The sequence below is a fragment of the Cygnus olor genome, chromosome 4 (genome assembly GCF_009769625.2).
Source record: "Cygnus olor isolate bCygOlo1 chromosome 4, bCygOlo1.pri.v2, whole genome shotgun sequence".
Classification (NCBI taxonomy): Eukaryota; Metazoa; Chordata; class Aves; order Anseriformes; family Anatidae; genus Cygnus; species Cygnus olor.
In genome coordinates, this window is record NC_049172.1 from 68,437,803 (window position 1) to 68,459,108 (window position 21,306).

General features: G+C 47.2%; 1 protein-coding gene and 1 long non-coding RNA gene across 2 annotated transcripts; one reads left to right on the forward strand and one right to left on the reverse strand.

Moving 5' to 3' along the window:
* Positions 1-5,953: 5,953 nt before the first annotated feature.
* On the reverse strand, positions 5,954-11,909 carry LOC121069015. Its single transcript, XM_040554652.1, has 3 exons — positions 10,441-11,909; positions 9,212-9,303; positions 5,954-7,691 (listed from the first exon to the last, which is right to left on the reverse strand). The coding sequence occupies exon 1, from the start codon at positions 11,894-11,896 to the stop codon at positions 10,814-10,816; it is 1,083 nt and encodes a 360-aa protein (XP_040410586.1). The 5' UTR covers positions 11,897-11,909; the 3' UTR covers positions 5,954-7,691; positions 9,212-9,303; positions 10,441-10,813.
* Positions 11,910-14,686: 2,777 nt separating this feature from the next.
* On the forward strand, positions 14,687-19,110 carry LOC121070074. The gene is made up of 2 exons (XR_005819876.1): positions 14,687-17,824; positions 18,745-19,110. It is a non-coding gene; the product is annotated as an uncharacterized LOC121070074 (long non-coding RNA).
* The last annotated feature ends 2,196 nt before the right edge of the window (positions 19,111-21,306 follow it).

Consider the following 21,306-nt stretch of genomic DNA (forward strand, 5'->3'; position numbering starts at 1 on the left):
CCTTCATGAACACATTCAACACAGTGCGCACGGGGCTGTACCAACAAGAAACAGCAGAGACAACCGTAGGCTTACACAGAACTCACACGATTGTGCGCAGCATTTTGCCAGGAACAAATAAATTCCAGGCCTTGTCCTGTAAACTCAAATTTTAATCCATGTAACATCTCTTCTTAATACATGGTGTTATTTTCAGAGCACACATCTTTCATTTGAAAGGCTGACATGTCTTATTTTAATTTTATAAAGGCCAGCTTTATCTTCCTTTCAGAATTGTATTTTCATTTGGCCCCTGCTCATCTAACACCATGCTTCTGAAAGAAAGATTACAGCTCTGTCAGTCTCTCTGTCCTCTATGTGCTACAGATAAAAAACATTATTATGAGAAACTATTATAGTAAAATCACTCAACTGTACAGCAGCTAAAGTAATACTGCTTAGACTGACATCACAATGTTTAATTCCAATGCTCTCGTTATAGAAACATAAATGTTTTCCTTTTACTTTTCAGAAAATAAGGGTCATCCATAAGATTTTTTAAATTCAGTTTTCAACATTAAAGACAATTTGCAGTGCAGGACACAAAGTCTTAATAAACTGTCGAGGCCAGGGTCTTTTTTTTTTTTTAATCTGCAAGTAAATACTAGTGCTGGGGAAAATGAAGTACTTTTATGGCTTTGAACAGCACTCGGCTACCACACCTTATTTTTAACTTACAATTAGCTGCTGAGCCAGTAGGTTGTTTTAGAAATGAACTTGCCAGCTTGGTGGTGGATTTGAACATTGGTATGAACTGGAGCGAAAGGAAAAGGAAATTAATTTGCCTGCTGCAAAGACTTACAACCAAGATTCTTGCCCTTACTTGAATCAAATTATTTAAAATGTTCCACCTCATCCCTAGAAAAATAAAGCCAGTCATTTGAACAAACTAACTTTCATTTACCTCATTGTTAGTTTAAAGAATGGCATTACACTTCAAAATCCTTTTGGGGGAAAAATCATTTATACTCCTAAAGTTTTTCAAGTTTTCCAGGAACAACATTTATAAAAACTCACTGCATAAACAGTGCAGAATGCTGCAGTGCATTCAGATGGCCTTCCTTTGAACCAGCCGAGTTTCAGTAGCGTTGTGGTTTTATCTGTGAAGCATAAAGTCAATAAAAGGCTCTGTGGAGAGTCCTGCAGGTCACAGTTACCTTCAAGTTCTGCATTCACAATGCCAAGGGGTCTGGGATAACTCAGTATGGTTTTACCACCTCACTGGTATATTTGTGCTGGTCTCCTCTTGCACTCACAATGACATAAGGAATCCATACCACTGAACTCTTGTTATAACTACAATTAAAAAATAGGTGCTCTGCTAATCATTACTGTTCTTGAAAAAATAGGCTCTGTGCCAGGAAGGGTAAAATTTATGGTTTCTTTGATTTCAAGTGGTTGTAAATTATGTATTTCATGCAGTAATAAGTCAAAGGAGCAACTCACTTGCTGCACGGCAACTCCAAGAAGAGTTAAAGTTGTCCTTCTGTTTTCAACCATCCTTTAATTACCCCCATTCACTGAACTATTGTTTTATTTACCTTTCCAAAACTTACTTTCGTGGCCTATTTTTTCTCTGTTTCCCCCATACTGGTACAGTTTTACTGAGGACGTGGGGCGCTGCATTGAAATTAACATTATACAACTCAAGCAATTTGTCAATGTAATTATTCTGCAACGAGCACTATTTTGTCTTTGCTTTCCAACAAGGGGTCATTTTAATAGCAATTCCATTTTTCTGAAAGGCTTCTCTACAGGAGAGTGAACATGCACATTTGTGGGCATAGGGACGCATGTATTTACACATAAATAAATAAATAAATAATAAAACAGCTGGAAAATATGGAGCTCAGGCACTTTGTCACATCATAAGGATCGTCGTCATGGTGAGAGACCCTCTCTGTGTCAACATGCTGAACTCACATCCCAGCACTTTTCGGTAGAGCACCTGGAAGTCCCCGAGGTCTCACAGAAGAGCTCTGTGTGTGTCTCCGGGGACAGCACCATGATTGCAAACCAGCACACAGATCACTGAAGCAGCAGCCTGGGTGCCATTTAATCAGCACACCTCCAATTCTCATGCACGATACAAGAGCATCTGAGCTCCTTCTGCATACTAGGGATGTTGAAAACAAATTCCTCGAGGGCCTTCATAGACTCCTAGGCACTGCCTCCTTTCTAAAGCAAGAATAACTTTTGGGGAAAGGTTATAGACTTATTGGCTTTGGTAGAGGGAGGGGTTTTTTTGTTGCATGGTGGGACTGAACTGAAGAATGATGCAAGCAATGCCATTCTTCTAGCAGGGCTTTCAGTAAAGCAAAAGACTGCATTTTTTTCTTCAGAAGGCCAAATTCAGTTTCACCTAATCTCCTCTGGAATTTGTTTCACAGCCAGATGCCTCAGCTGAGAAAACTATCTAATGCAGAGAAAGTTTAGAGCAGAATAAAGGGAATCTCACCTGCTGTGTAATAAAATTTTATTTCATTAGCTTTATGACCTTTGTGGCTTTATGGTTATTGGCTTTTTTTTTCTGGACAATCTTTACTCGCCCTTAAACAACGTGTTCGTTAAACATGTAAGCACAGAGGTCTTGCGGAAAGATTTGTTTGGGTATCTGCCATAGAAAACAACATCCCAGGGAAACCTGGATTTCATACCTGGTGTAGCCAAGAAGATGTGTGATTTCTGGGTGCTTGTTCACAGTGCCAGCGCTGAAAGACTCTGTATTATGCTGAATTTATAAATAATAAACACAGAAACACAAAAGCAAGCAAATTATCTTTTTCTCCTGAATACCTCAGTAAATAAACTGAAGAGAGCTCTGTTTCTTACCATAAGAATACTACTGGAACGCGTATGTCAACTGTATTCAGCAACTTTTTCTCAATATTTGATTCTCAACCTTTTTTTCTTCCTTGGAGTACTCTTTCAGCCTGTTCTGAAGGATAGCTTTTGACACATCTCCTGCATTTTATGAGGCATGGCTTAATTCTGGCCATTGAAATATGTCAGGTGATGCTGCTCTGCGCGAGCTGACATTTTTCATACAGAAAGGTGGTACACCTTTGCATGACAAGATATTGTTGCCTCTTAGTTACAAAGAAATGTTCTGCACATCAGTACAAAGGCAGCAGCTAAGACTGTACAATTCCAGCTTATCCTAACAAAATCATAAGCGCTACCTGCACACGGGGAACGGTGTGCCTGCAGGCTGCTGGCACGCAGACGGAGAATCTCCCACCAGCAATACCCGCAGCAGTTCAAAATGAAGTGGAGCAGCTTGGACGAGCCTGCCTCTGAGCCCTTACAATGAAGTGTGCAGGGAATGAAGTTTACTCTCCCAGCTAGATTTTCAGAAGAAAATCCAATTTCCACCTTTCAGCGCAGGTGTTAACCTACGCAGTCAGAGCTCTGCTGGTGAGCTGATGGAGTGAAAAGGATATTTCCATAGTGCAATCTGCTTTATCCACAGAGTCCCAGCACAGTGGCAAAACACAGCTGCATTTCCTTGCTTGCAGTTTGCAGCCCTACCCGTCCAGGCAGCCCTGTGCCCAGCTTCTCCGCTCCTCTGAAGGACACAGCTGAGGCTGCTTGCCTTCTCTTTCTGCCTCCATCCCTCGCAGATTGCCAATAATCCTTAAATTAAGCACTGGCAGCCGGTGCCTGAGAGCAGTGCCAACCTTTGGGGTTGGTTCTGGTGCCAGTCCCTGTCAGGGCAGAATTGTTCACATAGTGTTTCAACTGGATCCAGCTCCTCCTGCAGAAAAGGTCTCAGGGCTCTTTTGACCCTCTCATTTCACCTTTTAGAAGATGCTGAATCCATCCGTCATTTTTAAGCAAGAGTATGACAGCTGAAAGATCAGAGCATACTTTTTGGCAGCCATTAACACGTAAAGCAGACATCTAATTTCACTGTAAATTTTGCCGATGGAAGCACATTCTGCTTTTGCCCTTGTTGATTTTGAGCTTTTTAACATTATCAAAATGAACAATGAAGCCTGAGAATCTTTCCTATGGATTATCTTTCTGCTTCTTTGGCTTTTAAATTTATTACCATAGGGGAAAAAACAGTATCTCGTCGCTCTTCTATCAGCTGTTTCCTCAAAAATATCCCAAAGAATTTATTTTTCGCTATCGCTGGGATATGATGCAGGAGAGTTGTGGTTGTGATAGCAGATCTCCTCATAACATGAGGATGCTCAGCAGAGCTCATGGATCACCCAGGTTTCCACTCTGTGCCCGAGAAACCCAGCAGAGATAAGGGATAACATTTTCTTGTTTCTCTTTCCTTCTTCTCCGAACTGCTGTCAGCTCTGAGCAATCAAGTTAATGAATTTTGGCTGCCATTTGTGGGGCGGTTGAACCCAGAGTAGCAGAATGAGGGGGTTTGGGTGCTCACGCCACCTTTCTCTGGTGGCAGAAGAGAGGGATCACTGGATGGGACGTCTCCCCACCAGCACGACACCAGGGAACTAGCAGCAGTCCCAGGCAGCATCTTTTGTCTGTCCCAGTTGGATGAAGGAAGTGGAGAACCCTAGGATGCTACAGGCATAGAATTTAAGCCTAGAAAAGAACAATTTATCTGCCCACCTTCTTAAATTTTCATTTATTATCAGGATGTTCCCAGATTTGTTGCTGAATGACAACATATATTTCCAGAAGGTCTCGAGATCCAGCCTTAAAAATCCTGGGTAATGGAGAACATATTGTCACAGGAAAGTTTAACTGAGGGCACAAATTACTTTTGTTGTTGAAGGATTAACAACTCTTCTGCAGATCAGGCTCTGCCGGATACGGCCTTGCCTGGAAACAGCGGTGTCAGTGGTGCAAGGCCGGGAGCTTTACCCGCTGCTGCCCTCAGGAAGCCCAGGGTCACTGCATGAATCTTCATTTCACATTTTGACAGCTTGCCCACTAATTCAATGCCCTCTGGAGGGAGGCCGGCCAAGTGAGGGCACTCCCCGTCCTGGGCATGGCGCTGGGGGGAGCAGGCCGGGAGGGCGACACACAGACCAAATGCAGGCCGTCGGGACTCAGTGCTGGCACCAGTGTCGTGGGGCTCGGCCAGGAGCAGGGCTCGTAGCTCTTGTGGTGGGCAGAACTGGTAGGAGGCCTGCCCTTCGTGTGGGCAGGCCGACAGGAGCAAACAGGGCACTCGCTTCAGGCTTTGGTTTTTGAGGGTTTTGAAGCTATGACAAGGCACTGGTTGTTATGGCACGGCGCTGTGCCTTGCTCACACTGGCAAGAACCATGAAAAAGCCAACGATCCTGGGTGTTTTGAGTTCTCCATCTCTGCCTCTCTCTTCCCCAGGTCTTCTGTGATGGGCCAGCCCTTATTTCCATCCCCATCCTGAGCAGAGTCAGGGAGAAGATGTCCCTTGAAAGCCTCTCGCTTCTTCACAGGAGTGGATTCAGATCCCCATGAGCCTGTCTTCTTTGCACCCCAGGCTGTGCTGCAGACACCTAGCACCAAACCATGATGCTTTGGCTACAGGACAATTGAGGACAAAGCTCCAAAATGAAGTTTTGCTGGTTTTGCTTCTGACACAAGGATAATCTGAATGACCCAACACCATTCGGTAGACTCATCCTGCGTTCAGATCGAAGGTCTCAGATGCAGAACATACCCGTTTAAACATTAAAAAAGAGGTAAGCTGGAAAAGTTGATTTCTATAACCAAGATTCTGCTTCAATGACAGTGTTCAAAGGAAACCAACACCTATGCTGTCACATTTTCTCAATGACCAGCTAAGATTTTTTTTAATCCACCTATCACTTTCAATCCCACTTGACAGACACAGAGATCCCCCAGTTATGCCATCTGACAAGTTTTAGGCAGACATTAACTTGCATGTCCCCCGGGTAGCCCCACAAAGGGGAAAAACACTTCCAGTCTCTTATCTGTACTGAGAGGCAAGAACCCGCCGGCCAGTCTGCCCATGCGTAACTTCAAGCACGGCATAAAAGATGCTGCCGCTCGCCCGGCCAGGCGGGGAGGAAATGAGAGAGCTGGGAGGGGAAGGGAAGGAATGCAGAGTCCAAACCCATGGGAAACTTTATTTCCACTGCCAAAGAGCAGCATATTTCAGTGAAGACCGGGATTCGGAGATGGCTTCTCTGAGGTTCCTCAAAGCCTGGGGCATCTGGGGACTAGAGTTTGGTTCAAGATCAAAGATACCAAAACCAGCTGTGAAATTCCAGTCCAAACTGAAATCCTCACCACAATAAGTGTCTGTGCTTCAACTTAAATATTTAGTTTGCTTTATGAGATTATCGGAACTGACTGGGCTTGCCCCTGGATTGTTGACTCATTTCCATGTTGTCTCCTAGGGTCCAGACTGTGCCTTTCAATCTTCAGAAAACTTGAGCAGTTAATATAATGACGTGATCCCCAAAGATGCTGAGCACCAGAAATCTCATAGCAGCAAGTATAAATACATCTAGGTTTTGGCTGCAGGTCCTTTCAGAGCTACCTGTTATTCTAGACCCTTCCCATCATGAGCACAGTGGGGCTTTTTGCTGGACTATTGCACAGCTCACTGTAAACAACCATTTCATGGTATTTACATGAATACAGGGTGTCATAATTCTGAGCTTCTCCCATCCCTATAAGAGAAAATATTAAAGGAAATTCCCCAAAGGGCAAGTCACATTCAGATAACGCTGGCATCACTCCAAGGGTGTGCAACTGCCAGAGAAAGGGAATATACTTGATGAAGAATGAGAATATAGCTTTATTTACAAGCTAAGAGCTGACCCTGCAGGGGGTAGAACATCGTCTTCCTTGGTATCGGAGTAGACTGAGGCCGCTCCACATCTCAGGCCCAGATTTAATAAACACTGACGTGTTTGCACAGTATGTGCTTGCAAGAGGCATTTCGGTAAGTGCAAGGAGGCAGTTTGCGCATTAGCAAGGCCAGCAGAGACATTTTCTGAGCCACTTCAGCGTCTGGGTTGTCAAGTGCAACAGCGATATCAAAAGCTTCAGCAGAGACGGGCTTGTTAATGTGCACTGTTTCTGGGTACAAACCATTAGCAGAGGGCTACAGCTCCTGGGTTTCAGAGCTTTTGCTAAGTTTATTTATTTATTTTGAAGTAGCAAAAACACCGCGTGTACTGTACTGTTCATGTATGTGGATAAAAAGGAAATTAATCCCCCTGGTTACATTTAGAATCCACATTTGAACATGCCTTTTGCTTTAACTCCATGGAGAAATCGGTGTGCAGTTGTATACTAAAGTTTGCATTTAAAGCATCACCTTCCAGAGAGTGAATCTGCCCGTCAGACACACGCTGTGTGTTTGGGAAAGGAGGGGAAGAAGGAAAGACTGGACATTGGAAACGTTTCACCACATGTAACCCTACTGCTTCTTGAGAACATCGAGAGACCACCAAAACGCAGCCTGAAGGCACCGTGCTCTGATGCATCACTCCTTTGCTTTCTGCTCTTCTGATCCCCCTGGTAAATACTGGCAAGCTTGGCCACAAAAGCAGCACCTTTCTGGCTTCTTCTGTGCAATTCTTCCTTCCGTGTACTCCCAGTTCTCTCCAGGATGGTGCCCAAATGATTTTGAACAGCAGTGAGACAGCACTGCAACATTAAATAGTCAGAAACTGTGTTTTCAAGGGTCAGTCTTCCCCATGGTGGCTAACTGGTACCTGAGTCAAGGCTAATTGACAAATGAGAAATTTTCTCTTCCCCCTTGGAAAACATCTACGTTGATGTAGCCGATTGATTCCAGCTGAAGCCAAATGGAGCAGACTAGCTGGCTTTGGTTGTGATAGCAGTACATACACTTATTGCACGCTGTAAGAATATTCCATCACATCCCAGCTTCTCCAGCCCATATAGCAGCTCCCTCTCTTTGTCTAATGAAGCACTTTTGTCATCTCATTCAAAATTAAAAATCTGACATCGCTGTTGTGCCAGATAAGAGATGGGTGTATTCTCAGGATTCTTTTATTTCTCGGTGACTAAATTGGAAACAGGCTGGAACAAAGAAGAGATATTTCAATACATGTCTGCAAATAAATGGTGTATAAAAACACTCCTCGCAGCACATCACGTGCTCCAGTAAAACTACTTGCTGCTGCAAGAAGTACTCCGTGCTGAAAATTTACCTGGAAATCCTGTACTTCTCAAAGACGAGTCGCCTTTCTGCATGTCTACGTTTCAAGCAATTCTATCTACCTCAAAGTGCAAAAGGAAAAAGCGGGAAGTGGCTTTATTTAAGGATACGTGGTGGCTGGATGTGCCAGAGATAAAAATAGTGGTTAATAACTGAAATCCAGAAGGGGAAACAGATTCAGCCTGAATGAATTCGAAAGCTTTGTCAAAGAGAGCAGTTCATTTTTTGGCAGTGTGAAAGCTTCGAAAGCTAGCAGGGGAAGGACTGCCAGGAATTTGTTTCTTGAAAGAAGACTTTTGCTGAGAATACCCTGACCAAGGTTACCCACTTGACGTTCCTTGTGCTACTGCTCTAGTTTAGGACGTGCAGAGGTCTGGGTTGAATTTCCTTTTCTGCCCAGTGCCCCGTGTGACTCTGAGCATTTATTTAACCTCCTTGGCCTCAGGTTCCCTTGGGTAAAATGGAAATAAAAAACACCGTACAAATCTTCCTTCCCAGCCTCTCCAGTGTGTTATCTAGCGCTTTGTTTTCAAAATAAATCATGGATGATTGCAAAGACCATATAAATCTTATCTACAAAGTAGGTTGATCTGTCAAAAAGGCTACCTTAGTTGAATTAAATGATGGCTTTCTCCTACAAAACATACCAGTAGCATTGTGTAAGAAGTCAGTGGAAAATATGGTGGAAATTAAATGAGGCACAAATAAAATCTCTGTAAAACCACCTAAGAAGCGGTATCTAATATTGGCAACACTTCAGAAGCTGTACTGTTTGTCATCATGTGTGAAGATGGCTTAACATTTGGGCAATTCAGATCCTGCTATAAAGGGTTATACATCCACTGCCTTGTCACAGCATTTGTGAGGGCTTGCTAAAGCACCATCCCTCAAACATTTATTAAATCACTTTAGGATTTTTTTTTCTTAATGGCAATTAAATACTAAATCACTATCTCACAGCAGTTTAATAAATGTTCGAGTTCTACCAGTTACAAATAATATTTCCATAGTGATTTTACTGTTAAAGCCTCACAAAAAGATACAGTACCAGTTTCTTCACTCAGGGTGAGGTGCTGAATTTGAAGCCAGCGGAGCTGTAGCACTTTCCGCTCAGTACGACTCTGGGCTGCCATAACTCAGGGGAATAGAGCTGTCTGAGTTCACCCGAAGCACGTTCTTAAATGCTAAAGCAAAAGCTTCTTCCCCTCCCAGGTTTTAAAATGGGACCCTGTTTCCCTGAGAATCTCACTGACATTTTTTTAGTTCTGTGTGAAATTGGCAAAAGCCCCGCTGTTGCTGTTTTACTGCAGGGATAAGTCTCCCCTGCTCTGACCAGCTAACTCGGGTGAGTTTTTACAGCATTTCCCCCATGTTATCCTTAGAGGGCAAGTACAATGATGGCTTTGTCTCGCCCTCGGCTGTAATTATTGGTAAGAACAGAAAGAAGAGGGGAAGCAGAGGAGATGCAAGAAGGGCATTCTTGAGGGCGCTTCGCAATCTGGCAGTGACGCCTGGGATGTGGTGGCGAATAGCTGCCTGCTAGGGGCATCACAAGGGCTTTTGGGGAGAAATGCGAACATATTTGGGTTCAGCTGTGGGCCAAGGCGGGGACTGGTTTGGGTTTGTTTGCTGTCTCCCATGAAGAAGCTTACCAAAGAGAGGAAGGAAGAAAGGGAGAAGGTGGTGACGTCCAGGCTGCGATGTCCTGCGCCAGATGAGAGAAAGAAAGGAGCTGCTGCCGCCAACCCCGCGGGGCTGGAAGCCCCACAGGAGCCGGGAGGTGGGCAGGGAGAGGGGAGGTGGTGGCCGGAGACAGGGGAGGAAGAAGGAGATTGTTGAAGGCATTTCTGGGGGTTCGGTTGCAGCAGTGGACGCAGAGCCAGCAGCGCTCCACAGCAAAGAGGGGATGGGGCGAGGGTGGGGGAGCAGAAGGCAGAAACTGCGAGGCCACCCATGTCACCTCTGCACAAGCAAAGGAACTTTTTTCTTTGAAAAAACAAAACCATTTGCAGCGCTTTCAGGATGCATCCAGATTTCTGTAACCTTTTCCTTCTCGGCAGGGCCGGCCGCGCAGTATCCATGGCAACGCCAAGCGCCCGTTTCCTCTCTAATTTCCCCCAGTTGTAACCGGGGCGGGGGAAGTTGGTCCTGGCCTTGCAGCACCAGGGATGCTCCTGGTGCCGATCCCCGAGCTCAGCCTTCAGCTGAAATCCTCAACACCCATGAATAAAAAAAAAAACAAACGCTGAGGTTATCGTCCCCATAAACTCACCTTGTTCCGATAAAAGAGCTCTGCTTTGCCCAGCAGCGGGGTTGATCAGCGCTGTATGGTTCCTGCCCGTACAGCAAGGCCGCTGGACCCGCTGCGTGGCCAGGGGGCTCCTCTGCAGCTCCTGGATGTGCACCCAGACCACCGAACCACCAACACGCCCACAGCCCTGCTCTTACAGCATCGCTGTACCTCCTCAAGAGGTAAAGGCAGGTAGAAATACTGCAAACAGCTCACAAGCGGGCCCTCTGAAGACAATTAGCGCTCTCCCTCTCTGACCCCCAGTCACGCAGTCTCTGTTGACCTCTGCTGTTTTTCTGGGTTCACTCTCATCAGCATCCCCATTACTGAAATATATATTTTTTTGGTGAAAATGTTACAAAGTGTAGGTCATTTCGTATCTGTCATGCCCCCACTGGCTGCAACACTCCCCCACTCCTTTCGGCACGGTGACATCTCCCCTCCACCCTGCCATCACTTCTGCGCTCCACCCAAGTGTTAGGATGGCTCTTGCAAAATTCCCTGGTGCTTGGGTAAAACAAGTAGCACCCCCTTGGTTTGCAGTGAGATGAAAGATATGAGCCTGACCTATACCAGGCCTTTGCTTCACCTTACGGCTGTGTGTTGGAAGCGATCTCCAGAGTGGCCAAACCGCTGCAGAGATAGCACAGCCGTCCCTGCAGCAGCCAGCAGAGCTGTCCCACGTGCACAGAGTGAGCATGGGTGGTAACCCCTTGGAAAAGCTGTGGCTGAAAGAAGGTAGAAACAACAGCCTGAGCTCATCGTGTGTATATTCTCTCGTGTGTTCTTCCCAGGGGAATTTATAGTTCTTTCCTGCTGTGTCGTTAATGTCTGAACCCTTGCCACGAGAGGCCGAATGGATGCGTTGCCATTTTGCCCACCACTGGCCGTAGGTTTTTGAGGCCGTTCCTTTCCAGGCGGACGCCAGGCGGTGGAGGCAGGGATGGATTTCAGCACGGTGCAGCTGTGGGTGCCTTGCCATCAGCTCCCCTGCTGCGGTAGCAGCGGGCTCCCTCCACTCCTTCACGGTGCGAAGACTTCTCCTGGTGATAACAAAGCAGAGAGCTTGACAACCTCCACCTCCGTTATTAATGCAGGACCTGAAACAACTTCCCAGCCCCATCACCCAGCACTTGGGGCAGACGCTGGTGCATCCCCGCTCACCGCGCTGTGCCCGCAGCTGTGGAGCCAGGGCTGGATGTGCCAGCACCACGCCAGGATGCACCCACCCGGGGACCGTGACCCATGAACAGAGGATCGAGAGCGCTCTGGAGAAGGGCAATGCCCTTTTCAACGCCCTGCACCACGGCCAGGTCTCCTCTGGACACCGCATAAAGCTGCTCCGCCGTTTCCAAGGTGATCCTGGAGGTGAAGCCTGTAATATATTCTCGTGCAGGTAGCAGCAGCTGTAGCCGAGAGATGCCCTTGGACACGCCATTGTTTGCAGGGAGGTGGGGAAAGGGCAGAAAGAAAAGATCTATTTGTAATTATTTTTTAAAGACCAGTAAGGAAAAAAAAAAAAAAAAAGACAAATTAGGGCATTTATTTTGTGAGACGGCGAGTGTTTTCTAATGCAGTTCAAGTCTTTGCATCTGGGAATAAGCATTGCAACTGCACAGTAAACAACAAAATTAATCATTTAATCCTCATTTAGCACTGTCCTCTAATGCGATGGTTACAAATGCTGTTAGTGCCTAGCACTGAGGCCTCGGGTTACCTGAGGAAGACCCCGATTTAAGGCACCACACCGAATTAATCGAGGCATGTTTTCCTTCCCCTGCCTCCCCGGGGGACGGGCTTGCAGCAGGTACAGCATGTGGCCCCTCACTGCTTCCCAAAATCTCATGGAACTCGCGCTAAACTTTATACCATTTCTCTGGAATTTCTTCTCCAGAGGTTTGCCGCAAACCAAAACCACATTTATTTGAAGCTTGATTTAGCCTTGCTGGAGCCTTTCTGCTGACCTCCTCGAGCTCAGGATTTCATAATACCCCATGGTTTTGTAAGCAATGGATGCTTGGTTTAATGGATAAATTTCAGTCGGTGCCCTAAGAAAACAAACAGAAAGCTCACCCCAGAAGATGTTTGTCTCCTTTTTGGTTTTCCTTTTGATCAATCTGTGGGGAAGCCATACGCATATCCTGTACACACTTGGATGCAGCACGGATTTCTTTAAAACATTAACATCCAGTCTTGCAGGGTAGACTTTGATGTCCAGCAAGGTCAGACCAGCTCCTCTGCCTGTATCGGAGCAATCAATGCCAGACGTTTTAAGGGAAAATTAATAAATCCAGCCCCAGGCTCTACCACAGTCAGCTTGTAGGACGCCTCTTCTCAGGGAAGCTTTGCCCAGTCTCTTAGGGTTCATGATTGAATTAAAGACTGGGAGGTAATACACAGCAAAATAGCGTGGACATCAGCCCGTGTGGCTGGGTCTTCTTTAGTAGGATCATAGAAAATCATTTAGGTTGGAAAAGTCCTCTGAGGTCATCAAGTCCAACTGTTGACGTGGAGAACATCAGCCTCAGCCTGCAAGAGAAACTCCTCGAGTCTGGAAAAGTGGAGAGGAGGAGGATGGCGATGGAGGGAGCTCCGGTCACCTCCCCTGCAGCGTAACATGGTTGTGGGCGCTGAGGCACTGAACTGGCTCAGTTTGGCCATCGAGGAGCTGGAGTACCATAAGGGAAGGACTCCAGGGCAGCACCCACGGGTGGCGATGACCACCAGCTACGCACAGCACACGCAGCCGGAGCACCGCGCAGAGCCCGGCTTTACAGCAGCGCCAGTCCTGCAGCCTTGCTCTCTGGCTGCGTATTTATTTAATGCCCTTGCTTCCCAAAGCTCCGCGGTGCATCCAGAGGGCACAACATGCATCTGAATTAGGTGCGAGCATCAGTCCAGCAGCACGCTGTGTACGGAGCAGTGGCAGATTGCATACTTACTACCCTTTTGTGCTAATGGGTGCAGGGAGCACCGGGAACACCGACGCTGTTTCAGAATAAATCTCTCGTGATGTTTTTGTTTACTCCTGAATGTTACAGCCTTTTAATCTGCCTCCGACACACTGAAATCCTGCAGCACGCTCATTTTTATTGATTTATAGTTCTTCAAAGTGCATCCAGGGCTTGGAGCCGGGCGCGAGGCAGGTGGGGCAGCGTAGGTGGCCAGGGGCAAGCTGGGGGCTGCCACCCTGTCCCTGCAGGAGGATGCTGACCCCGGGGCTTTGCAGCCACGTGCGGCCTGGGGACGAGCCAGGGGCAGCTCACGGGCTCAGCACACATCTCCTGACACTGCCTGACTGCCTGCCCCGTCCCTGCAGGGCTGTCGGCCTTGCCCGTGCCCCTTGGTGCCGCACGGGGCCAGCTCAGTATTTACAGGCAGATGCCACGGGTCACTTCTTGAGCAAGCCGTCACCTGTGCGAGTTCTCCTGGGAGGCAGAGCATGCGTCCTCTGGCGGAGCAGCATCGTGGGCTTTGCTTCAGGCTCTGCTGCACGCAAAGCAAAACGCAAGCATGAGCAATTAAAAACAGAACAAGAGAGCGTGGTCGCAGGCTCCCCGGGGGTTGGTGAGGTAGGAGGCAAGTGGAGGACTGAAGCAGTAATCTGTAGCCAGGGATTTTTCCTGTATGTCTCGCACCAGATCCCCAGTTATTAATTTTACTACTCAGCGTATGCTCTTGCATCACTGCTTTCTGCTCTCACCTCACTTATCGTAGGAAGCCTCCGCAGCACATAATTCAGTGCTAATTAACTCACAGTGGCAGCCTCAGCACCAGTCCTGCTGGAGGAGCGATGTTAAACCTGGAGGCAGTATTATCAGTGGGGAAGGATGCTTAGCAAGGAGCAGTCAGCCCGTCGCAGAATAGGTACGGCCACGTGGGATAAATGGTGATTCCATCCTGACGAGGCTGAAAATACCTTCAAGACCCCTTGGGGGAGCACCAGGTGGAGCAGCAGCCTCTGGTGTACTGGAGAGAAGGTGCAGGGACTGGGCAAGGTGCTGCTCGGCCGCTTCCTTTGGAAAGAGAAAGAAGCCAACCAGGAGGCCGTGCAAGTTCACGCCTGGTAAGCTGAGCTGGTTCCGAGACACGAAAATTCCCACCAGCGCTGAAATAGTTAATCTTCATATTTCAAGATGCTATTTTTACACAGACCCTTAGAAAATGATTTAAGGTTATTAAAATTCTCTCATTTGTCTTCTTCTCTCGTTTCTTAAAACTGCGTCGGAAGAGAACATCGATGCAGCCCCTAACCAGCAGCGCGGTGTGAAGTGCAGCATGGTGACCCCGAAAAGTTAACGGCCCCTGGAGATGCACTGCCACGTCCTAAGCGAGCATAAAGCATTCGGACTAAGAGATTTTAAATTCATTTAAGACATAAGGACAGTGCTCATCAGAGAGCCTGGCTGCCTGCATGAGGAGTGAGAATATTTTGCAGCGTGTCAGCTCTCAGCTAAGGCAAGCACGTGATGGCTTTCAGGAGCTCCATCACTTTTCAGTTAAACAGACCCGAAATGGTATATCAGTCTGCTTAACAGATACAGCAATGTAAAACCAGTTCAATTTCAATGTAAAATTAATTGAGGGGGTAATTTTTGAAGTCATTCTTCCAAGATATATAACCGCCGGGAAGCAGTCGTCTCCACACGAGCTCCCCCACTACAGCCGATGCAGGTACCTGCTGCTTGCAAGGCGCACGTCTCCTCGAAATCGGGAGCTTTCCTCCAAAACCCATCCTTCACTGCTCTCCATCCTGCTCAGCATCACTGCGTGCCTTGAGCCCCTCCATCACTGACCTACTCCGACTTAGCAGCTGTTCCTCAGTGACCTGGAAAAGCTCCAAAACCTCCAGGACTGGCAGCAATGCCCATGGGGGATGCAGCCCCGTTGTCGGCCAGGCCAGAAAGCACGTGTCCATCCACATGTGAGTTTTGTCGGCCTCTGGGTGCCACCAGACCACAGCGATGCTGTTGGAGAGCACAAAAGGAAGACCCTGAGATGTGTTTAATGCAAGAACATGGACTCTTTCTCCCTGATCTTTGTGGGTCTTAAAATGCACTGACAACGTCGTAGGGGTCGGTTCATGGTTCCCAACGAGGGCACCAGTGAAGATTGGGGCAGGAAGCAAATCCCAACACCCCAGCCAAGCTTGGCCATGCAAAAACCCGCGACATCATGCCATAGCTGCCACGGGAGCAGGGGCTGGCCGATGGCAATGACCTGGACTGGTGCTCCTCTGGGGCCACGGGATTAACAGTCAGGTTCTTGTACGAAGTGTCGGTAAACCTATACCCTCCCCATAAATACTCAACAACATTTTAGGAACTTAATTTATTTTCCTCCTCTCTTTTTTTCTTTTTTTTTTTCTTTCCCCCCCTTGTGATTTGCATTATCAGTTGTTAAATGGATTATGGCACACTTTCCCCCCATTCACAGCTTCAAAGCCCTCCCCTGTAGCAGTTTTGCAGGTAATTCACTACTTGATTGTACAACTCCAGCACGTATTGCCAGCTGCAGGAGTTTTATTTCAGACCAAATCACCATCCTTTTGGAAGTTAATACCCATTATTTTCCTCTAGTGGAGTTTCATCTCCTCTATAGCAGCAGAAGGAAAATATTTCTGTCTATCTGGAGGCATTAGGTGGAGACCTGCGTAACGGAGACATCCCAGTGCTGCCCCTTAATCTCTCCATTGGCGCTGAGGTCATTCAGAAAATAGGAGTTTTCACTCTGCTCATCTCTGCTCTTGAGGTCAACTTGGCGTTTGTGGAAAAACAGTATTCTGTGAGTTTTCATTCATCCATTCCCCCGTGTAGTGGTCAGGCTTTTCTCCTCTTACCTCAGGTGTAAAATGGCAGCCACGACGTTCCTGTGACCAAAGACCTCCGGAGAGGCCCAGCTAAAGAAACCACGGAGCCACAATGGCACGTTTTAACTTTTGCCATTAGTCTTGAGCGATCCCCTCCCTCTCACACTGGGCCTGTTATTGCAATATGCTTCAATATACAAAATGCTTCAATTAAATCCTCTCCAACAGTTCCCTTGTTAGGCTAAATAAAAGCCAGCTTTCTTCCTTATGTCCCACTAAGATCTCCAATCATCTCCATTGTGTTTCTCTTGGCATCCTTAATATTATCAGTATGCAGCCAGAACAGAAATTGCTGGCTTTATGATCAGCTTTAATAACAAGTGTTTAATAATTGCAGGTATAATTATTCACAACACTGACAAATTTTCCTATTCACCACTAATTTCTTCAAATTGCTCAAGGCATAAAGCAAAAATTGACTAGTTAGAAAGACATTCATTCCTAATCAAGTTTTGTTGCTGTTGTTTAAGGAACAAAATTTTAAACCCCGGCATTCCAATGAGATTTCATTACAACAAATGAAAAATAAAGATAACGGTGGCTTACTGCTCTATACTATGCACAGATGCTTCTGATTTTGGTTAGGAACATTAATACCCAAGCTCTGTTGGGGTGCGCCTGCACTGATAAGGCATGACAGGCGCCAACAGTGTATTTCCTCAGCCTGTTTTTATCTATTCAAGTGTTTTGATTATTGCTACAAGACCGAAACACAGGGCAATATCATGAAACCCCAAGGAAGGGCTTGGCACCGGCTGCCACCCGTCCTGCTGGGGAGGTCACAGCCTCACATGATGGCTGAGGCTGGCAGGAGCCTCGGGGTCCTTCTGCTCCAAGCCCTGCCCCAGCAGGGCCACCCTGAGCAGGGTGTCACCAGAACCACAGCGCACACAGGAGGGACACACAGCATCATGCTTACTGTGAGGAAGGAGCAGCTACAAGGCATTATGGAAGAGCTACACCCCTTCCTCTGTGCTAGCTTGTCCATGGCACCCTTCCCTACATGCTGTACCTCAGCAGAAGCCACGCCAAGTCCAGCTCCTGTAGTGCACGCGGAGAAGCTGTGTGGGGCAATCCTGGCTTTGGGCCGGGTGGTAGGGGTGGCCTCTTGTGCCAGGTACAGGTGATGCAGCTGTTGTGTATGGCCGAGGAGAAATGTAACTCCAGCCCTGGGTCTCATCCCTGTCTAGAAACGAGCCAAAGCTTCCACAAACCAGGCTTGCCATAGTGACAGCCTAAAACTCCTCACAAGTTTTGGATCTAAGCTAAAACAGACACGTTTTTCTATAATGTTGATCTGCATTGCATCCTAGTCTGGTTAATCTTTGTCCTCAGCATCAGTATGAGGTGAGTGGGGCACCTGGGACCCGCCACACAAGCCCAGGACAGCATTTCCTAGCCCAGAAGCACAACACGTTGTCCCCGGAGTCTCTCAGACAGAATACTAAGGATATACGCAAGGACACTGGAGATATTTGCCAATTCAAACGTACAGAGGTATGAGGAAGGAGGCAGGGTGACAGCAGATGGGACAAGTACACCCAAAATCTGCTCCTCAGCGTCCCCAAACGTGGCGAAGGACATAACGGGGCCTACCCCAGGGCGCTGCAGCAGCCCTCGGCCCTCTCCTGCCCGTGCCTGCTCTGCGACAGCGGTGACGAGCTGTAGGACTTTATGGAGCCACTTGATTTTTGGGGTTCAAAAAATAATAATAATGAAAATTAGTTTTGGAGGGTGCGTGTGGCTCCAGCGGAAAGCCCCCCTTGCTTTCTCAGGGCCTGGCCGAGTCGTGGTTTTTCAGTGCAAGGCTCTCTGCCCTCACAACGCCGGAGAAGGCGGACATGAAAGGAGCACTGGGTGGCAAACACGAAACGCCGCCTCCGCTGACAGAGCCCTCACCATTAGCAAAGCACTTGAAATATATTGTAGCCAGAAGTGTTGGAAAATCAGTCTTTTGCAAGCATTTCCCCTAATTAGCGCTCTGCAAGCCACAGAGCCCCTGTGGCCGCAGACAGATCTCTTTCCGAGCGGAGCCCCGGCTGATCCTGAAGCCCCACGCTCGAATTGCTCAGCATTGAGGGGTGCTAATGCTCCAACATGCAGCAGGCACTTTCTTGAATGTTGAAAGACTTAAATTATAACCATCCTATAATTTGGCAGGTTAGAAAAGAAGCTTTTAAAGAGCCTTGTTAAACGAATGACTTAAACGCTCACCCCAGGCTCTTTTAAAAATTCATTTGCACACCAGCGAGAAGGCAGGAGGGAGGCACAAACGTAGGCATGATCCATGTCTAAATTTCTGATTGCTGAATTAGAGAGAAGCTACGAGTGTTTCACCCATTAATAAAGGATTTGGGGGAACTGTGTTGGAACATTGGTCACTGCCATAGCCACGGCTTCCTCCCATTCCTCCACAGGGCAGGGATTTGAAGGAGACTTAAGGAGGAACCTGCGGTAGAGAAAATATTCAACTTGGCACCTTCAGATGCTTTATAAAGTGATGGGCACCACGCGAGGAGTCGTTCCTGGAGCCTGGCCACCACAGCACAGTGTTCCCTGCCACCAGCGTGCCACTGTGGCAGGCAGGGGTCAGGGCAGAGATGTCAGCGGGAGAAACTCTCCCTAAAGGAAATGCAGGATAAACCACAGAGAAAGGGGGCAGAGGTCCTCCTCCTCCTCTTCCTCCTGAAGGATCCCTCAGCAGGAGATGAAAGTGAATGTTGTGCGCTGACCAGGAAACAAGTGTCCCCATAAAGAGTTGAAATGTGATTAAAATTGATGTCTGCAATTTCTTGTGTAGACAGACCTCTAAAGCTATTAATCCTCCTCACCTCTATATTAGAACGGTATCAAACCCTGTAATTTTTCTTGCATAAGGTTCTTAGTGCCTTTTTTTTTTAAATTATTTTTTCTAATATCTTGTTCACGTAATTTGGGAAAGGAAATCAGTTCAGAAACAAACAATTTTCTATTCACACTTTCCTTCCCAATGTATCTGCTTCTAACTGCCTTGCTGGCAACCTTAAGGTAGCATCTAACACTGGAAATAAGAAAACACCGAGTCTGTATCTGAAATACCTGGTTAGCAGCATTACAAGTGGGCGGCGAGGACATTCAGGTTTATGCTGCTGCTGTCATCAAAGGCTTTAGTGAAAGAAAGGTGTTGCAAATATTCAATATCATTTTGAAATGGAGACCTCAGTTTCATTCCTAATAAAAGCAGAAAAATGCATTGCGTTGCCTCCATATTCATACCCGGCACATACCACCGGCATGGGTTGGACTCCTTTCTGAAATGAGAGGCTGGGGAGAGAACTCAGACTACATTTGGACACAGCCTCGGAGATTTTCCTCAGTAATAATGGCAATCTTTCCCTCTGGGAAGCCCAAGACGAGATATTCCTGTCCCTCTTACTTTCCCAGAACCCACAAAGAGAAATTGGAGGAGGACTTCGGATGTCACAGAAAAGCCTTACGGCATCTCAGTGCTAACAGCCCTTAAATCAGCTGAAAAAACTAGTAGGAATTTAGTCTTCACATGAAACAGAGCAACACAGAAAGCACCAAGATGGGTTTCACACCATCAGGAAAAAGATAAAAATGCAGATAAAAAAATTGGGGGTTAAAACGTGCTCACAAACCCAAAGGCTCAATCTTATACTCTCGACCTGAAGAAGTAAAACAGATTTAAACAGAACATACGCAGCTAACATCCACTGCCACCAAATGCATATCAGACACGATGAAAGGACATTTCTACATTTAACAAAACTTCCTAGGCACCATTGCACCACCCACGAGCATCGCCCCAGAGCTGCCTCACCCCCTGCGAGATGTAACGCAGGCAAACCAAGGCCTGAGCTCTGCAGCAGCTGCGGCCCTGCCGGGCTGATACATCCGACCTGAGGCGATGGTCGCCCTCGGCAGTTCCCTTTGCAGCCTGGCTGCTCACACACCGCTCGGCTGCAGCCACGTCGCTGCTCCTGGCTCTGCAGGTGCAGTTTCTGCCTCGTGGTGCACCAGAATCGGCCCCGCTCCAGCCCCCAGGACCATCCTCCTCCACCTTCCCACCCAAGCGATGCCACAGCATCGTGGGCATCCCCCAGGAGATGTTCCGCCTTACTCCTGGACTGTGTTTCTTACCTGCCTTCCTAGCCCAGGACTGGTCTTCTCTGCTCCTGGACTTCGGCTTCCCCAGCTTGGGTATCTCGTTCACATTTTGTATTTACCCCTTCTCCTCTCCAAAACTGCAAACCAGAATCAGACCCAAGGTGAGAACAACTTCTTGTCATTCATCCCACAAGGGTCAAATCCGACTGCAGGTCAGAGCTGAGTTCTGAGGGACCTGCTACCTCCAGTGGCACCAGGAGCAGAGCAGGCAGCAAGGACCGAGCCACCACAACACCTGTGTTTGCTCAGCTCGTTCAAATGGGGTCAAGCCGGCTCTGCAGTAGGCTCCTGGTGGAATAGAAGTGGGAATGAGAAGCCCCCAGCACCTAACAGCATTCAGCAGAAAGCCAATGCACAGAGCAGAATAGATGAGAAATTTCTAACACTCTTGTTGTAGAAGGGAACAGCTGTGGCATTCTGATTTAAAACAAAACCAAATCCAAAATAACGATCATAATTTGAGATTAACCAACAGTTTAGAAAATCAGGTTGCCAAAGCTCCTTGCAAAAATCTGTTAAATAAGATCCAGCATGCAAATTATTCTCAGTATTGCCTACAGCAGAACAGAGAGACTGGAACTTAACACTGAGGGAAGATACCTCAAACGTTGGACTTACAGAAAGAGAATTATTCTTGGAGCTTTGCCTTGTGTTGTTTTAGCCAGGAGCTACGCTCGGGCACCTGCTTGTCACCGGTGTGTACTTACTGTAGACTTCTAGGACCGATCACCACCTGCAGATGAAAGCAGCATTTTGTACTAGCATCCCAATTTTTAAGACTAGAGAACACTTCCCGCTAAAAAATAAAC

What these genes read in the sequence shown, in the direction of transcription:
- LOC121069015 (XM_040554652.1), bottom strand. Translation starts at nt 11,896, where the DNA reads ATGGCGTGTCCAAGGGCATCTCTCGGCTACAGCTGCTGCTACCTGCAC.